The sequence below is a fragment of the Haliotis rubra genome, unplaced genomic scaffold (genome assembly GCF_003918875.1).
Source record: "Haliotis rubra isolate DU_JTF1 unplaced genomic scaffold, ASM391887v1 Scf1266, whole genome shotgun sequence".
Taxonomy (NCBI): Eukaryota; Metazoa; Mollusca; class Gastropoda; order Lepetellida; family Haliotidae; genus Haliotis; species Haliotis rubra.
In genome coordinates, this window is record NW_025765188.1 from 85,444 (window position 1) to 109,074 (window position 23,631).

Here is a 23,631-nt window from a genome sequence, read left to right on the forward strand (position 1 = left end):
ATACGATGACATGTGTCAACCAAGTCAGCGAGCCTGACCTCCCGATTCCGTTAGTCGCCTCTTACGGAATGTCGCAGAAGGTATATAAAACATTCTCTGCCTGTTCACAAATACATGTATTATTCCTTTCAAGAAATAATACATATTGTTTAAATCATTCGCGCCTAGTCCCTTTCACAAATAGACTAAAAGCGGATATGCTGTTTATTTGTTGAGCATAAAGTAAAACTCATTTAGAACAATACAAGACAAATCTTATGGATAACAACTTCTTGATTTATTTTACACAACGTTTCTGGGCTAGTTCTTGCCCCTTGGTCAGGTGGATAATGTTATTGGACGATGAACGAAGCGGTGTCAAATCTGTGTACGGAAATGTACGATCTGTGTCGGTAATAGCCGAGTCATATGTCGAGTCACGTGACTAACGAAATAGCATTTCCTTGGTCAGCTCTGCAGCCACGCTCATTATCATTTACATGAGACTTGTGGCTGAGTATTACAAACGAAACTAACAATGGGAGACGCACGTGAGTATTTCTTTATGCATTTTGTCCATAATAAGTATTATCACTGTGTGATAATAACGAAAACTGGTCGGGAAAATGTGTGAGTGTTCCTACAGCAGAGCGTGCGTCATTATTCTGAACAAACCATGCTGTCGCCATATTGGCAACATGGCTTCCGTCTCGCACAACAAAAGCAAAATATAAAAGCCAGTCTATGTAAGCAAGTAAATGAGATGCAACCACTCTATTTAATCCGATATAAGACCTCAGTCAAAATTCTTTGCATTGAAACATTCTAGCTGGGCTCTAATGCAGGGATACTGAAAAAAGTATCATCAGAGGAATTCAAATTGCCATGGCTTCTCCGTCATGTTTAGAACATGTTCTAATCTCTGATCTGGAGTCTATAACCTACACAAGTATTCGCTAATATCGAAGAACAAATCACCAAATTGCAGACGTTTCGAGAAATAATCGCCCAGTTTCGTTTTGGCTTTCTCGAACATATTGGTTTCTTGCACTGTTATGCATGTAAAACGATCAGTTAACACATTATGGGATAACTTCATGAGAGTACCTGCGTGCAAATTCTATACACATCAATATTACTTCTAGCACACGGAATTTCTTAACATTTCCCCCACATTGTATCAGTCTTTTAATTTGTTTGTTTTGGAAACAACTTAATTCTTCATTTGTTCAACAGTTGTGAAATCATAGAGGGATTTGTCAAATTAAATGCCTGTGGTGTGTATATTAGGAAAACTTGTGGGTAAGTGGTCCTTCAGTTCCCCCATCCCAAATAATGTTGAAATTAATGGCAAGAATGCACTTTACCGGGCACAGCCCTCGCTGCTCCCTCTACGATCCTTAGGGTTAGGGTATGGCACTCTTTACGATCCTTAGGGTTTAGGGTTATGCACCCTTTACTATCCTTAGGGTTAGGCACCCTTTACTATCCTTAGGGTTAGGCACCCATTACGATCCTTAGGGTTAGGCACCCTTTACGATCCTTAGGGTTAGGGAAATCCAGCACCGCTAATTAATCTGAAAAAGTGCACCCGGTAAAGTGCAGTACTCCCAAATTAATCTATACTTTAATTATTAACAAAACCTAACAAAAATTACTAAGAACTAAAAATAACTACAAGCCTCAAAAATAATTACAAGTTGCGTTACCTTTTATTTGCGGAAGAAAGAAGTGGGGGAACGGAAGGAACTCTTTCCAAAAAAAACAAGGTTGCTGCTCAATTAGAGTAGCACAAGTTTGTCTTGTGAAAAGATCAGTAACTGTTTCAGTGACCACAAGATTCTCGAAAGAAATAAGCTGAACACTATATTGTGGAACAAACATTAAATTTCACTGCTAACCCTGTGCATGCTTTTTATTCTACACAGCTAATTGGATAGTGCAATAGCTTTTTGTTTTGTTCTTGGGACCTCAGTTACTTGTCAAATGATCTGACTAAATTTAAGTCATATTCCTAGATTGGTTCATTTTAGCTGTGTTGAAACCCTTTACTGTTTCAGCAATCACTTCTATTTAACAGCTCACTATAAAAACGTTTCTGTGTTACAGCATACAGTTACGCGCCGCCCCAGGCAGCAGCACAGACAGGGTAAGTTATTTGTGAGATGCTCAGCTTTTAATTTCTGGAGAAACTTAGAACACATATTTTTCTGAAGGGATAGAATTATTTATCACAGAACCGAAGACTCTCGCCAATGTGGTAGGGTGCTTTTCAGTTTGTCTGAAAACAATAAACATTTTTAATAATTATTATCATGATCCTCGGAACATGTCTTAATTCAGTTATATGACTGAAGAGTATGTATGATCATAGATTTGTGTGATTTCAAACTAAACGCCTTTGGCTTCCAGGCTGACAAAACTAGTTGTGTTCAAATTTCAGATACATTTTAACATTCTATTTTAAGGTTGTAAGTGCCCTAACATAAAAATGTGCATTAAAAGCTCTACCTGTGTAAAGGGTCCCACAAACAAGATTTTGTTTATATCAGCACAGATTGGGAAAATCTAATTCCAAACTGACATTTGACTTTGCAAACCAAGCTTCATTCTATGATCACATCTAGTTAAATACTTGTGCTTTGGTTGGTACTCATACTGGATTGTCTGGTCCAGGCTTGATTATTTACAGAATACCGCCATATCGCTGGAATATTGCTGAATGTAGCATTAGACTTATGGCCAACCAAATGGAGGTTGGCATCTTATTCGTTAATGTTATGTGGTGGCTTGTCATGCTTACTCATCTACTACTTTCTAGGTATGCAGCCTATGGCAGTTCTTCAGAAACAAGTGCATATGGACAGCAGGTATGTTAGATCCCTTCCAAATGTGATCATGGTTTTCCATCTGTTTGACAGGATGAATGTTGAACAGTTTTTGGTCATTTTTCAATGTGTTAGTGCTTCATGTATATCATATATCAAGCCCACGTTATTGAATTAAACCTGTTGTCAATGCATCATAATTTAACTTTCCAAACCCCTTTTAGGGTTTTAATGATTTCAAATTGCGCCCAAGTTTTCATTCAATTTAGTAATGGTACAGACTTTATATGGTGCGGTGTACTGCTGTTAGTACCATGACGGTAACCAGTGGTAGCATTTCTGTCAATTTTACACAAGCGTGTTGACTATCATCCCGTCTTGCTTGGATGTATTCTTCTGTAAAATTCTCGCTTTGATAAATTGCACCCAAATTAATGTGAAAACACTTGTTGAAAATCATAAACTTTCTACTGATGTCAAATAATGAATTAAATTCTTGAAGGGATAGTTATATTAACCAAATATGTGAGCGAATCGTATCATCTCTAGTACAATCATTAGGTTGAAAATTGTATTGACAATTTCTTTAATAATGTTATTTTAACTGCATTCAGTTTTAAGTTGCATCTGTGATATTCTAGTTATTATACTGTACAGTCCAAGGCCTCTTATTCATACTATATCCATTCTTTATGTTCTATTTCTTGTTGTGTTATTCCTGAGATATTGCCCTTGTGACGTAAAATTTAACTGACTTACTGTAAACGTATTATATTTCGAGCAGGTTTTATTTTCGCGCTTTTCACACAAAACATTTTAGCGCGAAAATTTATACACCGCGAATAAACCTGTCATTCATTCAGTCTAGCCACGCTCGCCCCTGAGTTGTTACCATAACACATCAAGTTTGAAGACAGAAATCTACGGGAATCTTAAAATGACGACTGATAGTAGCATAAAGAATCATACTTAACTGTCGCTGTAATGGATTTCCCAAAACATAATTAAATAATGAGCCAAATCCCATCGCTGAATTAGCGAAAACAGCAATGTGTGTTGTGGCCGCCATGGAAATTGGTCACATGACAGATGGTTTGATACAAAACAGAATACCATGAAACGACTCGGAAAGAAATAATACAGCAGTATTTTATTTATTCATTAAGATTTTATTTACCAGTACATCATGAAGCGAATAGTCACTTAACACTCATCTCATTCACAACAACCCGGCTTGTTTGAAATCACAAGGAGCTTCATATACAGTAGAAGTTAATTCGTCAGATCGTCAGAATTCGGAACATAAGACTGATGTGTTTTTCATCTCTTCCGTGAGTAAACGGATTACTGTGTACTAGCATATATCGCACAGATAGGGATTTCCTGTGAGTAAGCAATAAACGCCGCCTGACAGGTTAAGCCACTCTGTTTGTTTTCACTGCTATTAGTGGCGGTCAAAGAGACAGCTGGCAGTTCCGGCAATTACTGATTGAGCGAATAATTGACCAGCGATGTAGTCTAAACTGTCAATTCCACGAAAATTGCACCACGCGAAAATAAGTACGTTTACAGTATTCGCATTCCTGGATATGGCAGGATGTTCCATCAAAAGTTCATTTGACCTTGTAAACATCCCAATGCTTTGTGTTACAATCAAAACTACATGCTATGTCTTCATTCAACTCAATCTGACAACCTAAGTGGTGTAGTGGTTAGAGCATCCGCCCGGAGAGCGTACGGTCACGGGTTTGATCCCTGGTCGCATCATACAAAAAGACTAAAATATGGTACTTGTTGGTCCCTACCTGGCACTCAGCATTGATGGGTACAGCAAGGACTGGTCGGCTCGGAATCAGTATAATGTGTCCGAGTGGGGTATTCATGCTTACTGCGGCATGGTATCTCAGTGGGCTAGCACTATAAAACCAGCTTAAGTCTTGGCTAGTACAAGCAGCCACACATACACATGCATGCACGTTGTCATATGAGCGAAATTTTCTTACATGCACCGTTAAACCCTATTTCATCTCAACTCAATCTTCTTTTGTTACAGGCTAGCTACGGCCAACAGAGTTACAGTGGGTACGATCAGTCCTACTCCCAATCGGCAGCCCCTGCACAAACCACCACCCCCCCAGACCGGATATGGACAACAGACACAATCTGGATATGGACAGGCCGGTTACGGACAAGCTGCATATGGACAGCAGTCAGGTACTTAGTCTCAGACATTAAAAACAATGTGTATATCACAAATATATAGCAGGCAATTCCATGGGATGTGAATATTTAACTGTCCACAAAAAATTGGCTTTTGTTTCCATAAACAAATCCAAAAACAATTAGGGCAGTTTGGTAACCTAGTGGTTAAAGCTTTCGCATAGAACACTGATGACCCGGGTTAAATTCCCATGTGTGAAGCCCATTTCTGGACTCACTCGCTCACTAAAATCAGGGCTTCTTAGGTCTGGCTATTAATGTAGATCATACAGATTGATAATCATAACTAAATAACGATCAATAATCAATCAATATCAGAAGTAACTTTAAACTTAAAAGCCAAAAAATCTGAAAGAAATGAATGTTTCACACCACTGGTGAGCAGTGACATGTTTATATGCATGGGTTGCTAATGAGCCATGGTCCTGAACAAAATTTAGAAGCAGTCTGTGATTGAAAAAACTATCTTTCAATTGTGAGTAAATTAAAACTTTATTCTGTCACAAAAGTTTCTATGAGAAATTATTGATCACACTATTTTCATATCAATAATCTTTGATAATGTTCGACAATATTTCTGACTATCAATCTTTTTAGCCAGCCCTAGGACATGTCTCATACAGAGTTCTGTGTCCTGATAGGATAGGTCTTGTGTTAGTGCTCTGAACTTGGTGGACTTGGTGTTGTTGCCATTGGTTATAAAATAAATAAGCCATCTGTGAATGTGTAATTTATTACTTTCTGAATTGTCCTCAATGTTATGAGAGTATGATTCACATAAAACTAGAGTGCACACTTTGCATTAGAACCATCATCAAATTTGATTTTCAACCACAATTGCATTTTCTTCATTTTCTGAAACTAAAAAATGAGTTTAAGCCATTTGTGCGAGTATATAATTTAATCTTTTCAATAGTTTATTACTCTGGTTCAGCATCAGTTTATCCACAGTTGTTTTGTTTGCCTTAAAATAATAGTATCTTCGGAAAATGTTTGTATGCATATTTTTGGTCTGTTAACGATGTACTAATGATTGTTTTTCTAAGCACAACCCACAAGTCCAAGTGGAAGTTATGGTCAATACAGTCAGAGCAGCTATGGTCAGTCAACTGAAAGCTCTGGGTACGGCCAGCAGACTTCACAGGCACCATCATCGTATTCACAGTCGGGTAGGGCTACTTTTCAAATGTGTTAAATGTGTTAAGTCATGCTTTACTTCCATATTCCTCCAACATTGAGCCAAGGTATGAAATTCCTAAAATATTGTTCAAAAGTGGTGTGTAACCCATCTGACTTCGTTGAGCCTTCCCATGCTATGGTTGACACAGATCTTGTAAGAGACACTGTAATAGCTTCTACTTGGTTGATTGGATGTTGTCATCTGACAGCATGGTACAGTACACATATGAAAAATAGTTTGTTAGACCCAACTCTGTTTACTAATGAAGCGTTGCTGACAACAACATAAAATAGCAAACTTGAAATTCTTCAATTCTGTGTTTTTCTAGAAAAGCCTTGATTGTAAGTGTCAACTTATTACTAACATCTTTAAATTAGCTTAAAATCCTGATTTGTAGGAAATGACATTCTTGATAATGCAGGAGTTTCAGTTCCTGGCAATCAGGTAATGTTTGGTGTGATGTTCATACTACTTTTTAGGTCTGAGGGCTGATAAAACACTGTATAGTATGCTGGGTTTTATGTTGCCATACTAAATGTAACTAAAAGCCCTGATTTTTTTTTATTAACCTTGATGACAAGCACTCTTAGAAGTTTCAGTAGTTCCTGTGGGAAGCTGTTTGTTGCATAACCAAATGTTGTGATTTCAGGTTATAGCCAGGGTGGTCAGTCTGGTTCATCAAGCTACCAACCGTCCAGTGGTGGCTATAGTAGTGGTCAGCAGAGCTATAGCACGCAGCCATCTGGAGGATATGGTGGCTCATCAGGAGGGGGCTACGGAAGCCAGTCGTCATCCAGTGGTGGCGGTGGTGGTGGCTATGGCAGCCAGTCTGGATACGGCGACCAGTCATCTGGGGGATACGGAGGTCAGCCGTCTTCCGGGGGCTAGGGGGGTGGTCCTTCGTCAGGGGGTTACGGGGGCCAGCAATCTGGGGGTTACGGGGGCCAGTCGTCCGGGGGTTACGGGGGCCAACCTGGAGGTGGTTATGGCAACGAGTCTGGGTACCAGCAGCAAGGAGGTTATGGATCCGGAAGAGGGGGCCGAGAGGGAGGTGGTTACCAAGGTAATTTAATAGTGGTGTAGTAGACTTGTTTGTTGATGGGAAGGTCAGTTTTGGGAGGGGAGGGGTTACATGGGACTATAACTGCTGTAAATGTAGTGTCTAGTGTTCAAATACAGGACTGTCAGAGAAAAACGAATGTTTGTCAATCAGATTACTCAATCACCATTTGAGTAACTTTGAACCGATTGTTGTACCTTTAAGGTCATTTGAAAAGCAAACATGGAGATGACATGAATGTCTTTTGCTTTTGTAAACATTTTTTGGTCCCAAAGGTTTAATATAAAGGTGTTCATCAAAAGGTGACATTTCATGCCCGGTGTTCAGTGATTACTAATTTACCTCTACAATACTCATCATTTTGCCATTTTAACTTTGATTAATCTACCCAGCTGATTTGGCTTGGTGTTAAGACAGTTCTGTATTTGATAGTCTGTGTGTGGGATATATGAACTGGACAGGGAGATCTTTGGCTTTTTGCATGCTGTGATCCATCGAGATCATACCCACAATTTCTTAGTTATTTGTTGAACTTCATATTCATTGTTGTCATCCATATATGTTTTATATTATCTTGCTTGCTAAGACAAGTTTTAAGTTATATAAACATTTTTAATGTAACTAAATGTCTTGATTCCAAATTGAGGCTTGCTGACTGTTACAGCACATGACAAATGAGCTCATCTGAAATTAACCTGGAATTTTAAAGAACTGTTCTGCAGAGTACCACAGTGTTGAACAAGTATGAAACATATCTGTTTCATTAAGGAAAATGTATGTCACCAAATATGACTGACAGTAGGTTATAACATGCACATGAAATGTCCCACACTTCACTTCAAGTTTTTGACAAACCAAAATGGCACCACCCATCAGTGAAACACAAACTCAGAATAATACCACAGTAACTCATTGTCAGTAGGTTGTTTGGCGACAACAGCCAGCTGTATAATGCTTGTGTGTTTATGCTTCAGGTTCTGGAGGAAGAGATGGTGGTAGCCGAGGAGGTGGAGGCTATGGGTAAGAAACTTGTCCTTTTTATTGTATGATTCATAGGATTTGCAGGATTGCCTTAACCTTTCAGGGTGCAACACAGAAGGAGAATAATTATCTTAATCTTTTACGAATTTTGGTTTGAACTTCATAACTAGTGGTAATTGTTTCTTGATCTGGAATTTTTTTAATTATTTTTTTACTGTTGAATGATTAGAAAGTAGAACCAAAAAGAGATGGCGGAGTGTTTCAAAATGTTTCATATTCCGTACACTGAATCGTTGCTATTCCAAATGTCTGAAATATTTTCAACCCAAACTTGTAAATCATGAAAGAACCATTATGTCATTATTTAAGTGTTGGTTGTTAGTTCATGAGTAAATGAGACTATTGGTTAATGTCCTATGTTAAAATGAGTAATTATTATCTAAGCAGTCCTGCAAGTCCTTGTTTTCTCCTCATCAGTTTGTGAGGTGCTGCCTTGTGGTTTGTACGGAGATGGCATACCATTTCTTGAAGTGTAAAGGGCAACTGCAACTGCAGAAAACAAGATTTAACTACCTATCTACACACAAGTTAAAGTAAAACATTTGAAAAGTGGTTTGTTGGCATGTATTTAATAGTAATGGTTCACATCATCCAATGAAACGCATGACTTGAATGTTACAATGGTTATGATTTGATTCTGTGTTTCTCTTAATGTTTCTAGCAGGATTGTTAACATCAAAGTGTGAATCATTTGGTGATAATTTACTGGTGTACTTTTGATGGTGCTCACTGGACAGACGGTATTAAACAAACCAAAACTAAACTAAAACAAAGACTTCCACTGTCAAATGGCAGCTGGAGACATTTAGGTAATTAAACATGAACAAATATTGGTTCAGTTAAAATATGCATGTGTGCTATATTAGGAGGCTGGTTGTGAAATGTATTGGTTTCATGAACACAAAGGTGTAATAAAAAATAATTGTTTTAAGAACATTAAATAAACTTAGGTAACATAATAACCATTTCAACTTGTGACAAATTTGGGAATGGATGTTTCAATTTGGTTATTGAGCAGTTCAAGGACAGTGTCAAGCGTTTACTGTTTTTTAGTCGGGACATCTCATGCTTTTTGAAAATTTGTTTATTGTATTTATGCAGCTGTTCTATAAGTAGTGACACTGTTGTCACAGTGCTTAAAATCTGGTGGGTAGAATGCTTCCTGGGAATGACAGAAGCCAAGGGCTGAGTTTAATCCATGTCTTGAGGATGTCATGAGCCTAGGTTTCAAAGAGGTGCTAAAGGTCTTGTAATGACCTAGAACCTCTGCGATTTCGCTCCACATCAATCTGCCAATCAAAGAAAAGATGTTCAGTATTAAACCAAACATTTTAGCAGAAGAATGTACAGAACGGTGTAAAAATATGATCTGGAAAAAACTTAATGTAATTGCTAAAGGTTTAGCCAGAGTGTTCAAGCAAAAGAATATTTCAGATTTTGAAAATGCACGTAAATAACCAAAATATAAATTGAACCTGTACAAAATATTCATGACAAAGGCTAAAATTATGAGCTTGGCCTGCTTAACTGAATACCTTAAGTATTTCAAGTGCTTCATTCTGTGTGACCAAAGAATGTATTTCGCAAGCTACAAGGCCCATGTGAGGAGCCAGGTTAGAATTGGTCAGAAGCACCTGAGGGGGTATCAAGTGGTCAGACTCGCTGGCTTGGTTGATGTATTTCATACCCAACTTGTATTGATTGATGCTCATGACTTCAATCACTGGGTTTGTCCAATTTAGACTTGGTTCTCTGTTGACTACAATAACAACATAAAAACTGTTTAGTTTAGAGTATTAACTTATGTGTATGTACAGCCTCTATTTTTTGCCATGTATACAAAACGTCCAATGTTTTCTGCAAGATGAGAACAGTAGAAAAATGTACAGAAACAACTCAAATGTTCAGGAGAGTATGGAGAATTGTTTCAGTAAACAGTTCAATAATTGTGAGTATGGAATGTTTGGCACCGGTTTCATGCCAAGGGTATAAATAAATAGAAGATAACATTTCTGAGAATAAAGAACTGAAATTTTTATTGTCCAGATAAATACGAATTTTTACTGTCTACATAACAAAAGATATTCAATTCTAAGTAAAGGTGCTTTTGCTGGAATTGAAAGTGAAGATCTGGGTGACTATGAGATGGTCAAGTTCATGGGCATGGACGACTCATACCAGTTGGGTAGATGGATGCTCATAAAGTCAAACACTGGATTATCTCGGCCAGGTTTTGATAATTTACAGACCACCATCATATAGCTTGAACATTGCTGAGTGTGATATTAAGCAACAAACAAATGGTTGGAATTGAATGGAGTGCATTGTTTGTGTGAATTGGTTCATTGGTCTTCAGTCAACAGGTGTATGGTGAACAGTTGGACCAAACAAAGTAAACACTTGTAGCCATTTTTTGATATCCTGAATTATTAATGGTACTACTACTTCATGGTAATATTATCCGAAAGGATTGTCACCTAATGTGGGATGAATTGCTTTGAGCAATTGCAAGTGATTATCCCTGAGGTAGATTAGATTGGTTTTCAAATGGTCCATAGAATATTTTTTTATGCTTGTCAATCAAATGCTTCTAAATGTGATTTTTTTACTTATAAATACTAATCATAATTTATGAAAATGTTGATCCATGTGAAAACAGGTATTTTGAAGAAAGAATGTGAAAAAGGTTTTATGAAACAATTTTCCAATGGGAAATTGGTGTAAAAACAAACAATAAACCTAAAACTAACAAACTATAAAACTTCACCTGTCCAGTGAGTTATCTTTAAAAGTTCGAAGGGTTGAATATGCAAACAAAAAATAAACCTAAAACTCTGGTAACTGTGGCTCTGATTGTCTTGTACAGGTTGTGTTTGATGGTTCTAGAGATCACCTAGATATTGTGTATTAGAAGTATATCTATATGGTGGTCTATACATTAATGCAAAGAGTTTAAGGTGTGAGTTTTGAAGTAGCCGATGGAATTGTTCTTGAGGCAACTCCCCCAACCTTGTTCTTCTTGCCCTTGATATGACTTGAATATTTCCTACATAAGTGTGAAAACCCAGTAGTTGCTGTAACCCATCTTTGCTGAGTATTTTGGATGAAACAATATCTTTCACATATTGATCGATCATGAATGGAACATGTTTGTGTCATGTTCTTTTGCTTTTCTTGCAAATACTTCACAAACTCTTCGCTTAAACCAAGGTAATGTTGAGCAAAAGTGCCCCTGGAAATAACTGTCAACTTCCAAATGTCCATGGTACTATGAGTTATTTCCCTTGCCTCCTGATTTATTCAAGTTTGATACGACAAAGGATTTCTTTCTATATCATCTTGATCATCTTTTCAAGAAAAATGTGAGTGTTAGAATGTGGAAGATGAAGTCTTTCATGTTGATATTTTGAAACAAGTTGAGCTCAGTCTGCAAAATGTAAGACTTGCTTCTGTGATAATGCCCAAAGTAGCCATCTGTAAACTGTTTGAAAGCTCCATCCACAAAATATCAAAAGAACATTCAACTGGTTTAGATATAGTGTGCTTTCGACAGTTTGTACGTTGTAATAAATGCTGATAGGATTAGGTCCTGTGCAGTATCATCTTACCTTGCTCAATGACTTTAGGGGGCGGGCAGATTGGTAACTTAGTGGTTACGACAAAAACCTAGGTTTGATTCTCTACATGGGTATTGATGGAATGTTGCCAAGAGAGCCATAAAACCATATTCACTCTCTATTACTTTGTTTACTGCCTATCATAACCAATCAATCTGAGACCTTGAATAAGTCGGTCACTGGTTTGCCTGGTCCATTTAGAGGCATCTGTCAAGTTTACTGAAAAAATCTAGTTGATTGCTGTTTTGTGTAAAGCTCAACTAGTGCGATGTGGTGGGGCTGTGTATTCCCAGCTCCATGAGTGGCTGGATAGGAGTTAACATCGGAGATCAGTTTCATATCTGCTTAAAATACTCTAGGTAAATCACCAAAACCCGAATTAGTTCTAGGATACTGGACAACCAAATGCTTTAATACAGCACATAATTGCCCAGTGTAGCATGTTTAGTATATGTGCACATCTTTACAGAGTTTGTTTTGACTGGATGTACACCATATATTCATGAGCCCTAATGCAAGGAATAATGCACCGATGTACAACAGCTTGCTTATTGTAAAATCATACAAATTTTATCAGTTTACAAAAAAACAGTTGTTATCAACTATTGAGTATAGGAAAGCTTTTAATACCCAGTGTGAATGATAGCATCTGAGTAAATACTCAATGGCTTTAAAAACTGGATTGCTGGTTTGTACTGATGGTTGATTGATAATCCATGCAGACCCTGTATGACCCAGTGCTGGTCCATCTGCACATGAGATATCATCACCAGATCACATTCACGTAGAATGGAGATTTGGGGAGAAATTCCTACTTGTAAACTGTTAAATGTCCAAGTACATTCATCTTATAGTTAAGACCTATAGTTAATCTTGTAATGTCATGGTGAGCACAGAACTTTATAAGCCTTCTGAGGTCTCGTAGTTAACTATTTCCATCTAATTGTGGTCTCCGTGGAGACAGGTTCTTGGTGTGTACCAGCAGTTAAAACGAATTAGGCGTGAACTGGTTCAAACAATGTTCAATTTTAAAAAAAGGTTTCCATGTTGATCCACAATTGTGTGTGGGTTTTTGTACAGTGACATATCAGAGCCACAGCTAGGTAGGGGGTTAAAACAACACTTAAAAAAACTACAAACTGCTTTAGAGCAGTGGTATTTGTGGCAATTGTCCACTGGGTGTTACAAAAATGCTTAAGAAAAATCTGAAGGTTATACCCTACTTTGATGGTTGATAACTGTCGATGCTGCATCGATACGCTGCCGAAGGTGCCGTCTAACAATGTCTGACCTATGAATGTTCACAGCGGCGGCAGTCGAGGAGGGTTCAACAAAGGTGGTTATAGTAGTGGTAAGTCCAGGACCGGGCTGTCTCAGCTTTGGGCACACAACTTTCTATTGTCTAGTAATCTGTAGTGGGAAGAGACACCTTGCGTTACACTCAACCACCTTGCCTGTTGTATGTTTTTGTGTTTCTTGTTTTGTTTATTCTGAGTTATCAAAGAGTGTATACTGCTATGCTCTTGTGTTAAACCATTCTAACAAAGAGGAAACATATTCTGAATGTTACCTCAAAATACAGAAGGTATTTGTGGAGGAACCAAGGGTCCAGATCATTTGAGGAGAAGCAGTTGCAGGAAGTGTCGGAGCAGACCAGGAGCATCAGATGCTGATGCAAAGAAGGCACCAAGTAGTGATTCAGATTTGTTTGGCTGCAGGACAAACTGTTTTTTTTGTGATGTAACATTTTGGAAGAAGACTGTTGTTGCAGATTTGAATATCGGACACATGACTACCATTCTCATAGCGTGCATATGTAATCACCAGATTGTACAACCAGGAACATGTGCATTCATCCAAGGCATCCTTCCAAACTTGACACGTGAACGTTGGATAAATCTTCTGTGTGCTGCTTGATTTGTGGGCCTTCTTTCCAAGACAGCTATGAGAATGAGGACACAAGAAATGATTAGAAACAAGAATGATATAAATGTTCAACTCCATTCAAATTGGTGTATATAACCAGGGTCTAATCAAAACATGATTGTCAATAGTGTTTTAAGTCCTTAGGTTTTATTCCTGGTGTCCACATCTTTTATGTTTGAACAGAATGTAGGAAAAAAGTTTCTGTGAGTGACCACATAGTTAGAACCAAGGCATGAGGGTAAACAACTAAGTGTTGTAAAGACATGCCACTTTCATTGTCTCAAACAGCCAGTCCTGCTGAAGATAGTAATGATGTGTACAGTTGCTGTATTTGTACTCTAATGGTTGGATACAAGGATATGTGTATCCTCTGTGGTTAGACAGACAGCTTATGACAAAGAAATGCTAAAATTGTTGAATATGCAATGTTTGACCTATGAGAGGTTTGAGATCAGCAGTGTGTGAGTGTGCTTAAACAAGAATGAAGTGGGTCTTGACACTGAAGAGGTCGATGTAAAATGTGCATCCTATTTCAATTGGTTGGAACAGCAAACTGCTGAAGTAAACTGGTAAAGAGCTGAAAATAATAGGCCCACCGGTGAAGCTCTATAGATGCTGAACTGAATGTGTTCATCGGCAACAAATGTTTTGTCATGTCCAATGTGGTCTTGTTTTACGAAACAAATTGTGTTCTACAACTTGTGTGACAGTAATTGCCAAGCAAGAGTCAGTACATTAATACCTGAACACCTGAGACAAAACAAAGCAAGGTAGTTTACTGATGTCGCAAGATTCACATGTTCACCTTGCTGTGTGGTGCAAACTATAGTGGACATGCAGGTTAACAACAAAGGCATCTCAAGGAAGTCCAGCATTCCAGTTCGGGGACCCGCTCCTCAAAGCGTTCTTTTCACCAAGACAATCATACTGTAACTTGTGACAAACATAGCTAAGGAACGCTTTCTGGAACGGGGACCTGGTTAATAAGTTTCATCCTTTTTTTGCTGTTCTTTCCCTACATTGTGCATTGCCTTGTATTTGCCTCTGCTTGTACCACGTTTCTGTGGTCGGTGTAACATTCGTGTGGGCAGAATAGTATGTCCCAGCTAGAATCAGCTTGTATATGCTGGCCTAGTTGAGTGTTTCTTTATGAAAAAGGGTGTGACCTTAACTAGAGGTAAACATGGGAAGTTGAAGGGATTGTGGGTATTGGGTTGCCATGGTTACAGTAGCTGAAAGGAAAGCTACATGTGTGATGTTTAGAAATGTGTGGTTGAACAATGAGGTTTAGATATGGTGGATATTGCATCCAGAGGGGTTACCATTATTTTCACTGTGCTTGTGTATCTGGTTATGTTAGTTGATGCAATGTACTGTTTTCATCAGAGTCCTCATCCATGTTTCTTCTGTTTCTCTGCAGGTGGAGGCGGCGGCGGTGGTGGTGGCAGATATGGATCTGGTGAGCATTCAGAATTTGGCAGACTATAAACCTATAGTGACATCATTCTACTCGTGGTGGTCCGAATGATTGAAATAATCAAAGTTTGGACTAAATGACCAAGCAATCGACCATGTTTTCTCAATCAAACTCAAACAATTTTCAGAACACTGGTTTGCATTAACAAGATTTTTTACGAGGTTGGTTTTGTCTGACATTTCACAAGCACTACTAGCTCATTCCTTGTCATGATTGAAGTTATCAAAGACTCCAGGAAATTTGTTTCTAGCATACTAGTCATCCTTGAAGATGTGAAATTTGTAAATGCATTTTGTGCAGTTTGCAAAATACCTGAAAGAACTACACGTTTATTCTATATTTTTTGTGGATTAACAAACATAACCAGGAGAATTTGATAAATGATGCTAACCAATTATTTTCAATGATTGATTAGTTGTAATGAACCAATCATCATTTGTGAGATTCTAAACAATTCCAACAGTACATTCTACCTATGAAAATCTGGGTTATAATCAGGGGTGGAAATAACCCATTGCCCGACGCCCGAGTCTAGTGTTTTTTCTGTCGGGCAAGCAAATTTGTATATCACACTGTACCGGTGTCCAGTTGATATTCCAATGTTAATTATGTTGTTTATTTAAAAAATCAACAAGAAAACGGCCAGTATAGTGGAAAAATTATCAGGGCAAGTGATTTTACATGTGCCACTGTACCGGAGTACACTAGCAATTTTAAAGTTATTTCCAGCCCTGATAATTTGTCTTCAGCAACCCATGCCATGTTGAAAGATGGAACTTGTTTCTTTCTCTGATATTCTAGTGTAAAGATAATACAAGTAGTGGTCATCAAACATATACCTTGCTGGATAGGGGAAATCTAAGTGGGGTTACAGTAGCAGGCCAGATTTGTACTTTGGTAGTATTAAGTGAAGATGTATAATTCAGGGTAGAAAGTAGACAAGCAAGCTGTAACTGTTGCAATCAAACTACTCTTCAGGTATTTTTCGTTGACAGCTTTTGAGTCAACGGTCTTATTGCACATTACCATGTCATTCTGTGTGAATTTTGTTGAAATATGTTGTTTTCCTTCAGACCGTGAGATGGAGACACAACACGATACAATCTTCGTGTCTGGCATGGGAGAAGATGTGGTCGAGGAAGCCTTGGTTCAACACTTCGGCAGCATTGGTGTAATCAAGGTATGCACCAAGTTGATAATGAACATCTTCAAGCTTATTACTTCTGAAAAACAAATCTGTTTAAAGAGGTAATCCTCTTTGGGTTGAGATCCCACCCAAATCCTTGGCAAACAAGATTTACAATGCATGAACGTACACCATTATCAGGTTTACCCAATTTTCAGCATCTATCTCAAGAGACAACCTGAGTTATTGAATGCTAATTGTTCTCTACAGACTGACAAGAGAACAGGAAAGCCTAAAGTATGGATCTACAAAGATAAAGTGTCTGGCAAACCGAAAGGAGAGGCCACTGTAACATTTGACGATCCTTCTACAGCAAAGGCAGCCATTGACTGGTTTGACAGTAAGTATTGAACAATCACAGCAGAGGCCCATATAAGCTGCATATCCAGGTAAAATACGCATAGAATTACGCATTGAAAAATAATTGTTGCGTACCAATTACGCATTTAAAATGTTAGATACGCAGAAAGTTTGAAACAAATGCGTAATGAAAAAAGACATCGATTGCTATCAAGTTGTACTGTTAGTATAGGACAAGTGTTGTACTGTCAGTATAGGATGAGTTATTTTTTATGAAATCATTTCCATTATATTTAAGTTTGTTTTGATTAGGTATGACATAAGGCAGAACATACCTGCTTAGTAAACTTACTCAATGGCATATACTTAGGTGAGTAAAATGACTGAAATAAGCACATATTTGAAAGTAGTGGGTAACGGAAAATGAAACACCCACTCAACATTCATAATACCCACTCCAAAAAAATACAGTGGTAACAGCCCCCACATGAGCTAAATCTTATCTGGAGCTCTGCACAGCACTGCCTATCATACTACCTAGAGCTGTAACAGCATGGCAGTAGATAGTGTCATGATACTAGTGCCATGATACATTACAAGTTATACTTGTGTAAAAACACATTAATAATGATGGGAACTATTCAGCAAACAGCTTCTGCAGATACTATAATATTTACTGCTTGGCTTAAATACCATAAATTTCATCTATCCTGTGTGTCTGCCTTTTATATGCCCTTTGGGTCCTGCAGTTTCAAAACATAAGGGTTTCATTTACTGTTCTCAACTTCTGAAATAAGGCTACTGTATTAGGATATCAAGATGCATATTGTGACACCACCATGTTGTTACAGCTCTAATACAGCTCTTGAGCCAGAATAGGTCCTTTTCATGTGAACCTGAATCAGGTGTTAAGAGTAAGTCGCCCTTGCAATGAACCACAAGTTTCCCAGCAACAGAATCCATTATGCAGCTGTGTGGACAAGATGTTACTAGCTAGTATAATACATTCTCAAACCCTTTCTCCGAGATTCTGATGAACTATGAAACATGTTGTAGCTGTATATGGAGCTGTTATTGATTTTCTATGCGATCAGAACTTAAATTTGTATTTGTATATTTGATTATTTTTGTAGCCACAAAAATCAAAATATATTTTTCAGGGTATTTATCGTCAAATTCAATATCTTAGGACGGAACTTAGTCAGTGTTCAGAAATGAAAAACACCCCTTCTGACTTTGAGTTGAAGTCGACACACTACACGTGTTTTAGTGTATACTATGAGTAATACTAAAGTTTCTGCAATACTATTTCAGAGAAAGATTTCAACGGGAAGACCATCAGTGTTGAGTTAGCCCAGAGACCAGTTGGAAACTTTGGTCGTGGAGGACGAGGTATTACATCTTTATTTGTATGCCCTGTACCATTGTAAATTAGATTTGAGTCACTAGTGTGTCTGATAGCATGAAGTGTCCCAATTACACTTAAAAATACATTTCTAATTTTATATCAATGAAACTCCGGATTTCAGATAAGATGGTCACAAGTGACCAAAGTGATCTTGTGGTCATTTGCTAGCTGGGCTGATTGTATCGTCATTGTCATACCATGACAGCACTTACAGCATCGATCACTGTCATATGCACTGCCTCCATGGTCAGAGCGTCCGCCCTGAGAGCAGAAGGTCGTGGGTTCGGTCCCCGGCCATGTCATACCAAAAGACATTAAAATATGGTACTTGTTGTTCCCTGCCTGCTCGTCATTAATGGGTTAATAAAAGGCTGGTAGGCTCGACAATCAGTATAATGTGTCTGTGACGGGTATTCATGCTTAACTGTGGCAGACACACATGCACATCGTCATATGAGCGAAATATTCTTAAGTAAGACGTTAAACTGTTATATCCGCCCAAGGGTGCTACTTCGAGGGAACCATCAAAACGCCGGGGTATTTCTGATTGTTACACAAAAAATAAATTTCAGCCCGGTATCTTTTAGTAGATGTATATTGTAAGCGTTATCAAAATATTCTTTGACTTCACCAAGTTTACCATTTTGCCAATGTGTTTGCAGGTGGCGGCGGCGGTGGTGGTGGTGGTCGTGGTGGAGGTGGCCGTGGAGGACCCCGAGGTAAGGGACTGTTACTGATCATTTCAGAAAGTTCAGTGTGGAATTCTAGACATATCCAAAGCAGTGTGTAGCAGTTTGACAAGTAACTGTCAATGCAAAGTAGATCTACTTACACTTTCAGGAAGTAATTGGCTGACTTTATTGACCACGTGTAATTAGAAGGCAAAACTGATTCTCCAAATACAATGCTTCAGTTTCTGATAAAAATGTACCTCAATATACCTTATTACATGGACATCCTTAAAGATGCTTTGTGCACACATGTGAGCAATGTAAGAATCACCAAGTAGTATGGGGCTCTCACTTTTACCACTGAAGGACTCTTCGTCAGCTTGAATGGACACTGAAATAGTGTGTATTTGTTGAATTTAGTTAACATGGTATTTATTGTTTCAGGTGGTGGCATGGGAGGAGGAGGCGGTGGTGGCGGCCGACAGGGTGACTGGGACTGCCCCAACAGGTATTTGTTTTGGGTTCAGCCAGAGAATTCTGAAAATCCTTCTTTGAGCAGTCAAAATTTTAAAGATCCAGGGCCCTTATTCTCAAAACGTTCGTACCCCTAAGAATTAACTTTGATCGTAGCCAATGTGTTAAGAATGGGCTTACGAAGTTCGTAGGGCTACGAACGTTTTTAGAATAGCTAGCCTGGACAATGGTAATGCTACTGACATGCTTTAAAATTATAATTATGATCTGCTTATGTCAGTGGTGTACAAGGCCACTTGTTTCAACACAAAAGGTCGGTTTTAACTGTTGCGATTGTTTTATAATACATATCCTTTCCGATGTGACTTGACAATTTGTCATCCTGTCTGTTTCAGTGACTGTGGCAACAACAACTTTGGCTGGAGACACAACTGCAACTTGTGTAACACTCCCAAACCTGAAGGCATGGGTGGAGACGACGATGATGATAGAGGTGGGAACTGTAGTGTAGCTTGTGCAGTAGATTACATGGTCTAGTGGACATGACCCCTGCACAGGGAGCTTTAGTTATGGGGTTTGATCCCCATCCAAATCTTACCAAAAGCTGGTACTTGTTTCCTGTATAGCACTCGTCATTTTGGGGATAAAGTAAGGACCGATGTGCTGATGTCAGTTTGCCGAGTCTCATCTTATACATGTTAAAACTATTGCTTGCACAGTGTTAAACCCCATTTACTTCACCCCACTTGTCATTTATGGAAAAAACCATGAGGTGAATGAAACTTGATTGTTTTATCCCTGACTAGTTTCATTTTGACACGTCGTCATATGAGCGAAATATTCTCAAGCACGACGTAAAACCCAATTTCACCTCACCTTCATTTTTAATTTGTTAAAACAAATTAACATTACCTTTTGCTTTGTAAAATATCCTGACCATACAATCTATTTTCTATTTGATCTATTTTTGTAAGGTCTATTTGAGAATTTACTAAAAAGATCAACCAAAGGGATGTGGAACTGTGTTAAGTATTTCCTTGATAACTTTCCAGGTCGTGGACGTGGTCGCGGTGGTTTTGGCCGTGGCGGTCCAGGTGGACGAGGTGGTCCCCGGGGAGGCCCAAGAGGTGGTGGATTTGGAGGTGGCCGAGGAGGAGGACCTGACCGGGGACGAGGTGGATTCCGAGGTGGAATGCGTGGTGGACCTGACAGGGGCCGAGGAGGTCGGGACGGAAGGTAAGGATGACCATGAGTGCATTGCCATTTAGAAAGTTGTCAAAGATAACATGTTATATTTGGGATTATACTTTCTCAGTAAAATAGAAATTTTAGTGAATTTATTAGAATTGAATCCCATCCATGATTCGAACCCAAACGCTAGAGTCTGACACCAAACTGCAAGCCTGATTTTGAGTGTGGGTTCAAATGCCAGATGTAATCCCAAATAGAACATGTTACATACGAATGATTGATGGAAATTGTTTACATACTGCATGTCTGGTCAAAACAAAGGAACAGTTGAGTGAATATTGTTTAAAGCTGCAGTCAGCAGTTTTCCTGCTGAAGCATGTCAATACTTTAGTTTGGTACACCCAAAACAAGCACTGAAAGCCACGAAATAGTTTATTACCGAGCCGGATTGGTAAATGTCCCTGAAATACTGATGGGGTGACCCATGACTTATAACCACTCTTGAGTATGGTTTGCCTTGGCATCTTAAAATTGGAGATCTTTCTTTCTTTTAGCTGTGCTACAGTGAGTCTCAGATCTTTTGTGGAAGATAATTCTTATTGCCTTCCACTAAGAGCTTGCCAGTAGGGGGCTGGCTGCTTATGGACATAGGCTTTTTCCAGTAATAGATACCAGTGACATTTTATTGTCAAGGAATGTCTCAGATTACAATATCTAAAGCACAATATGTTTGTTTATGATTTATAATCTATTCAATTTGCCCGTACTCATGCAACCAAACAGTTTAAGTAATTCCGTTTCATTTTCAGAATGGACAGAGGAGACAGGGGTGACCGACGACCCAAGCCATACTAGAACAGTTTACTCATTTGCAGGCTAGAACAGCCATCTTCACAGAAGAGCATTTTAGCCATCATCTCATTTTAAGTGTTCATCATCCATCCTTTTACTCTTGACAGTTTATTTGTCTTGCTTGATCATGAAAAACATTTCATTGTCCATTGACTTTGTTGTAACATGTAATGTCATTAAATTTGTACAGTAAAAACTATAGTAATGTGTTTGTTCTGTGTGTGGTACTCGAGGGACATAGGTGTCAGTGGGCATATGTGCATACCCACCGGAACGGGGACTATGTATTCAGCGGTGTCCGTCCGTACGTCCCGATTCTTGTTAACGCGATATCTCATGAAATGTTGTACCCAATGTCTTGAAATTTGTTTTCAAGTATGTTGACAGCCTACATTGGGTGATTATGCAGTCACCAGTCATTTCAGGCATCTTGTATGTGACCCAAAAATAAGTAGTAAATATAGATATTCCATTCTTTAGCGGCAGGGGACATTGCCATATCAGTGGCAAACACTTGTTATATATGAGTTGTTTCAAGATCAGCTGATCGTTGGTTTGATTCGCAGATTAAAACTGTGGCGCAATCTTGATTTTGACAAACGTCAGAGTTTCAGCAAGTATACACATTTCTGTTAATCAAGCAGCAACAGCATAAGTACAAAACAACGTGTATGTTTTGAAAACCAAATTCCACTTGTTAAATTGATAATCAACATATTTTGCTGTGATTAAAGCAACAACAAACAGAAACTTAGTAATGATTTACTTGCACACAGAGTATTATACAAAACAGTGAATATTCACAATGCTGCAACCAATCTTACCACAAATGTGAAATAGATTGTGGCGACCACATCAGTAGCAGAACAAAGAACCAACCCGCCCCCGAATAACACCTGCCACTCTTTATATTGTAAATCAAGCCTCCAATTTTCCAGCATCCCAGTCCTCTGCCTGCGTCTATTTCTGCAGATTTTGAACAGAGGGATCACCAGCTGGAACTTCGTGTTCAAGACAGTTCCAGAAATGTCCGATGGGTTAGATATGGAAGCTGCTTGCGAATCATAGTAATATTTCAGTAGGGGTCTGCAAAATAGCACCGCCTCCGTGGTGTAGTGGTTAGAGCATCCGCCCGGAGAGCGGAAGGTCGCGGGTTCGATCCCCGACCGCGTCATACCAAAAGAGTCCGTATAATGTGTCTGAGTGGGGTATTCATGCTTCACTGCGGTATGGTATCTCAGTGGGCTAGCACTATAAAACCAGCTTAAGTCTGGGCTAGTACAAGCAGACGCACATACACATACACGCATGCACGTCGTCATATGAGCGAAATAGTCTCAAGCACGACGTTAAAACAAATTTGACCTCACCTCACCTCTGAAATTAGAGATGTTGGCCAGAGAACTCGGAGAACTAACATTGTCATTCACTAATAACGGACGGTTATTGAAGGGACTGTTGGCACAAGAGGCACCAGAGAGCTTTCGATTACATGGACTTCCAGTTGAGGATTGCGTAGATCGATGTTGATTACTGGATTCTCTGGTCTAGATTCGATTGTTTACAGATCGGCACCATATAGCTGGAATATTGCTGAGTGCGGCGTAAAACTAAACTCACTCCAGCTGAGAAGGCTGTCCCAGATACTGTAACGAATACAACTTGCAGTCAAATACAACCATCATTGCGTTCAGCTAAAGTACCCAAAGTTATTACCGACTTGAGAGTTTGTTAAAGACAATTGACAAATCAGTTCATAAAATGCATAATGTGCGAGACTCGTCATCACACCACCCTGGGTAACCTTCAAACACAAACACACGCATACGGACACAGGACAGGGTGCGCACCCCTTTTGTGCTGAAAGTTTGTTAAATGACAATTGACACTCGGGTAAAAATTAAGTGTGCACACCTCCTTTTCTCAATAGTGTGACACCCTTTTTTTTCTCAAAAGCTGTATCCGCCCCTGCACACGGCTCCTTTTTGACGTCGTCAGTCTGCGTTTTCGTACTAGGTTGTCGGACAACTGTGTTGTTATCGGGACTATGCTGCGTTTTGGCGAATGTTTTCTGTTTGAGTTCAAACCTGTACTGTTTTCTTATACAATTACGTAAAAAGTGATAACATTCTTTTGACCGGTAGTTTAGTTGTTGGTTTGTTGTTCAACACCGCACTCAACAATGTTCCAGCTATATAGCGGCTGTCTGTAGATAATGGAG

The 23,631-nt window shown here is 38.8% G+C and overlaps 1 protein-coding gene across 2 annotated transcripts; it reads left to right on the forward strand.

The window, feature by feature from the left end:
• The first annotated feature begins 406 nt into the window (after positions 1-406).
• LOC124266569 (RNA-binding protein FUS-like) lies at positions 407-21,611 on the forward strand. 2 transcript variants are annotated; one of them, XM_046701385.1, is made up of 17 exons: positions 407-530; positions 2,089-2,128; positions 2,801-2,849; positions 4,861-5,021; positions 6,074-6,196; positions 6,857-7,072; positions 8,242-8,287; positions 13,233-13,276; positions 15,272-15,310; positions 16,402-16,508; positions 16,725-16,854; positions 18,129-18,206; positions 18,885-18,941; positions 19,338-19,401; positions 19,763-19,860; positions 20,420-20,603; positions 21,368-21,611. In XM_046701385.1, exons 3-17 carry the CDS (start codon positions 2,803-2,805, stop codon positions 21,411-21,413), a joined length of 1,440 nt encoding a protein of 479 aa, XP_046557341.1. In that variant the 5' UTR covers positions 407-530; positions 2,089-2,128; positions 2,801-2,802; the 3' UTR covers positions 21,414-21,611. The 2 variants fall into 2 exon arrangements, with proteins under 2 accessions (XP_046557341.1, XP_046557342.1); XM_046701386.1 differs by lacking the exon at positions 13,233-13,276.
• The last annotated feature ends 2,020 nt before the right edge of the window (positions 21,612-23,631 follow it).

Bases quoted from the DNA above. Each gene is read 5' to 3' on its own strand.
- LOC124266569 (XM_046701385.1), top strand. From the start codon at position 2,803: ATGCAGCCTATGGCAGTTCTTCAGAAACAAGTGCATATGGACAGCAG. The intron at 2,850-4,860 runs GTATGTTAGATC...CTTTTGTTACAG, and splicing joins CAAGTGCATATGGACAGCAG to GCTAGCTACGGCCAACAGAG. The intron at 19,861-20,419 runs GTGGGAACTGTA...ATAACTTTCCAG, and splicing joins AGACGACGATGATGATAGAG to GTCGTGGACGTGGTCGCGGT.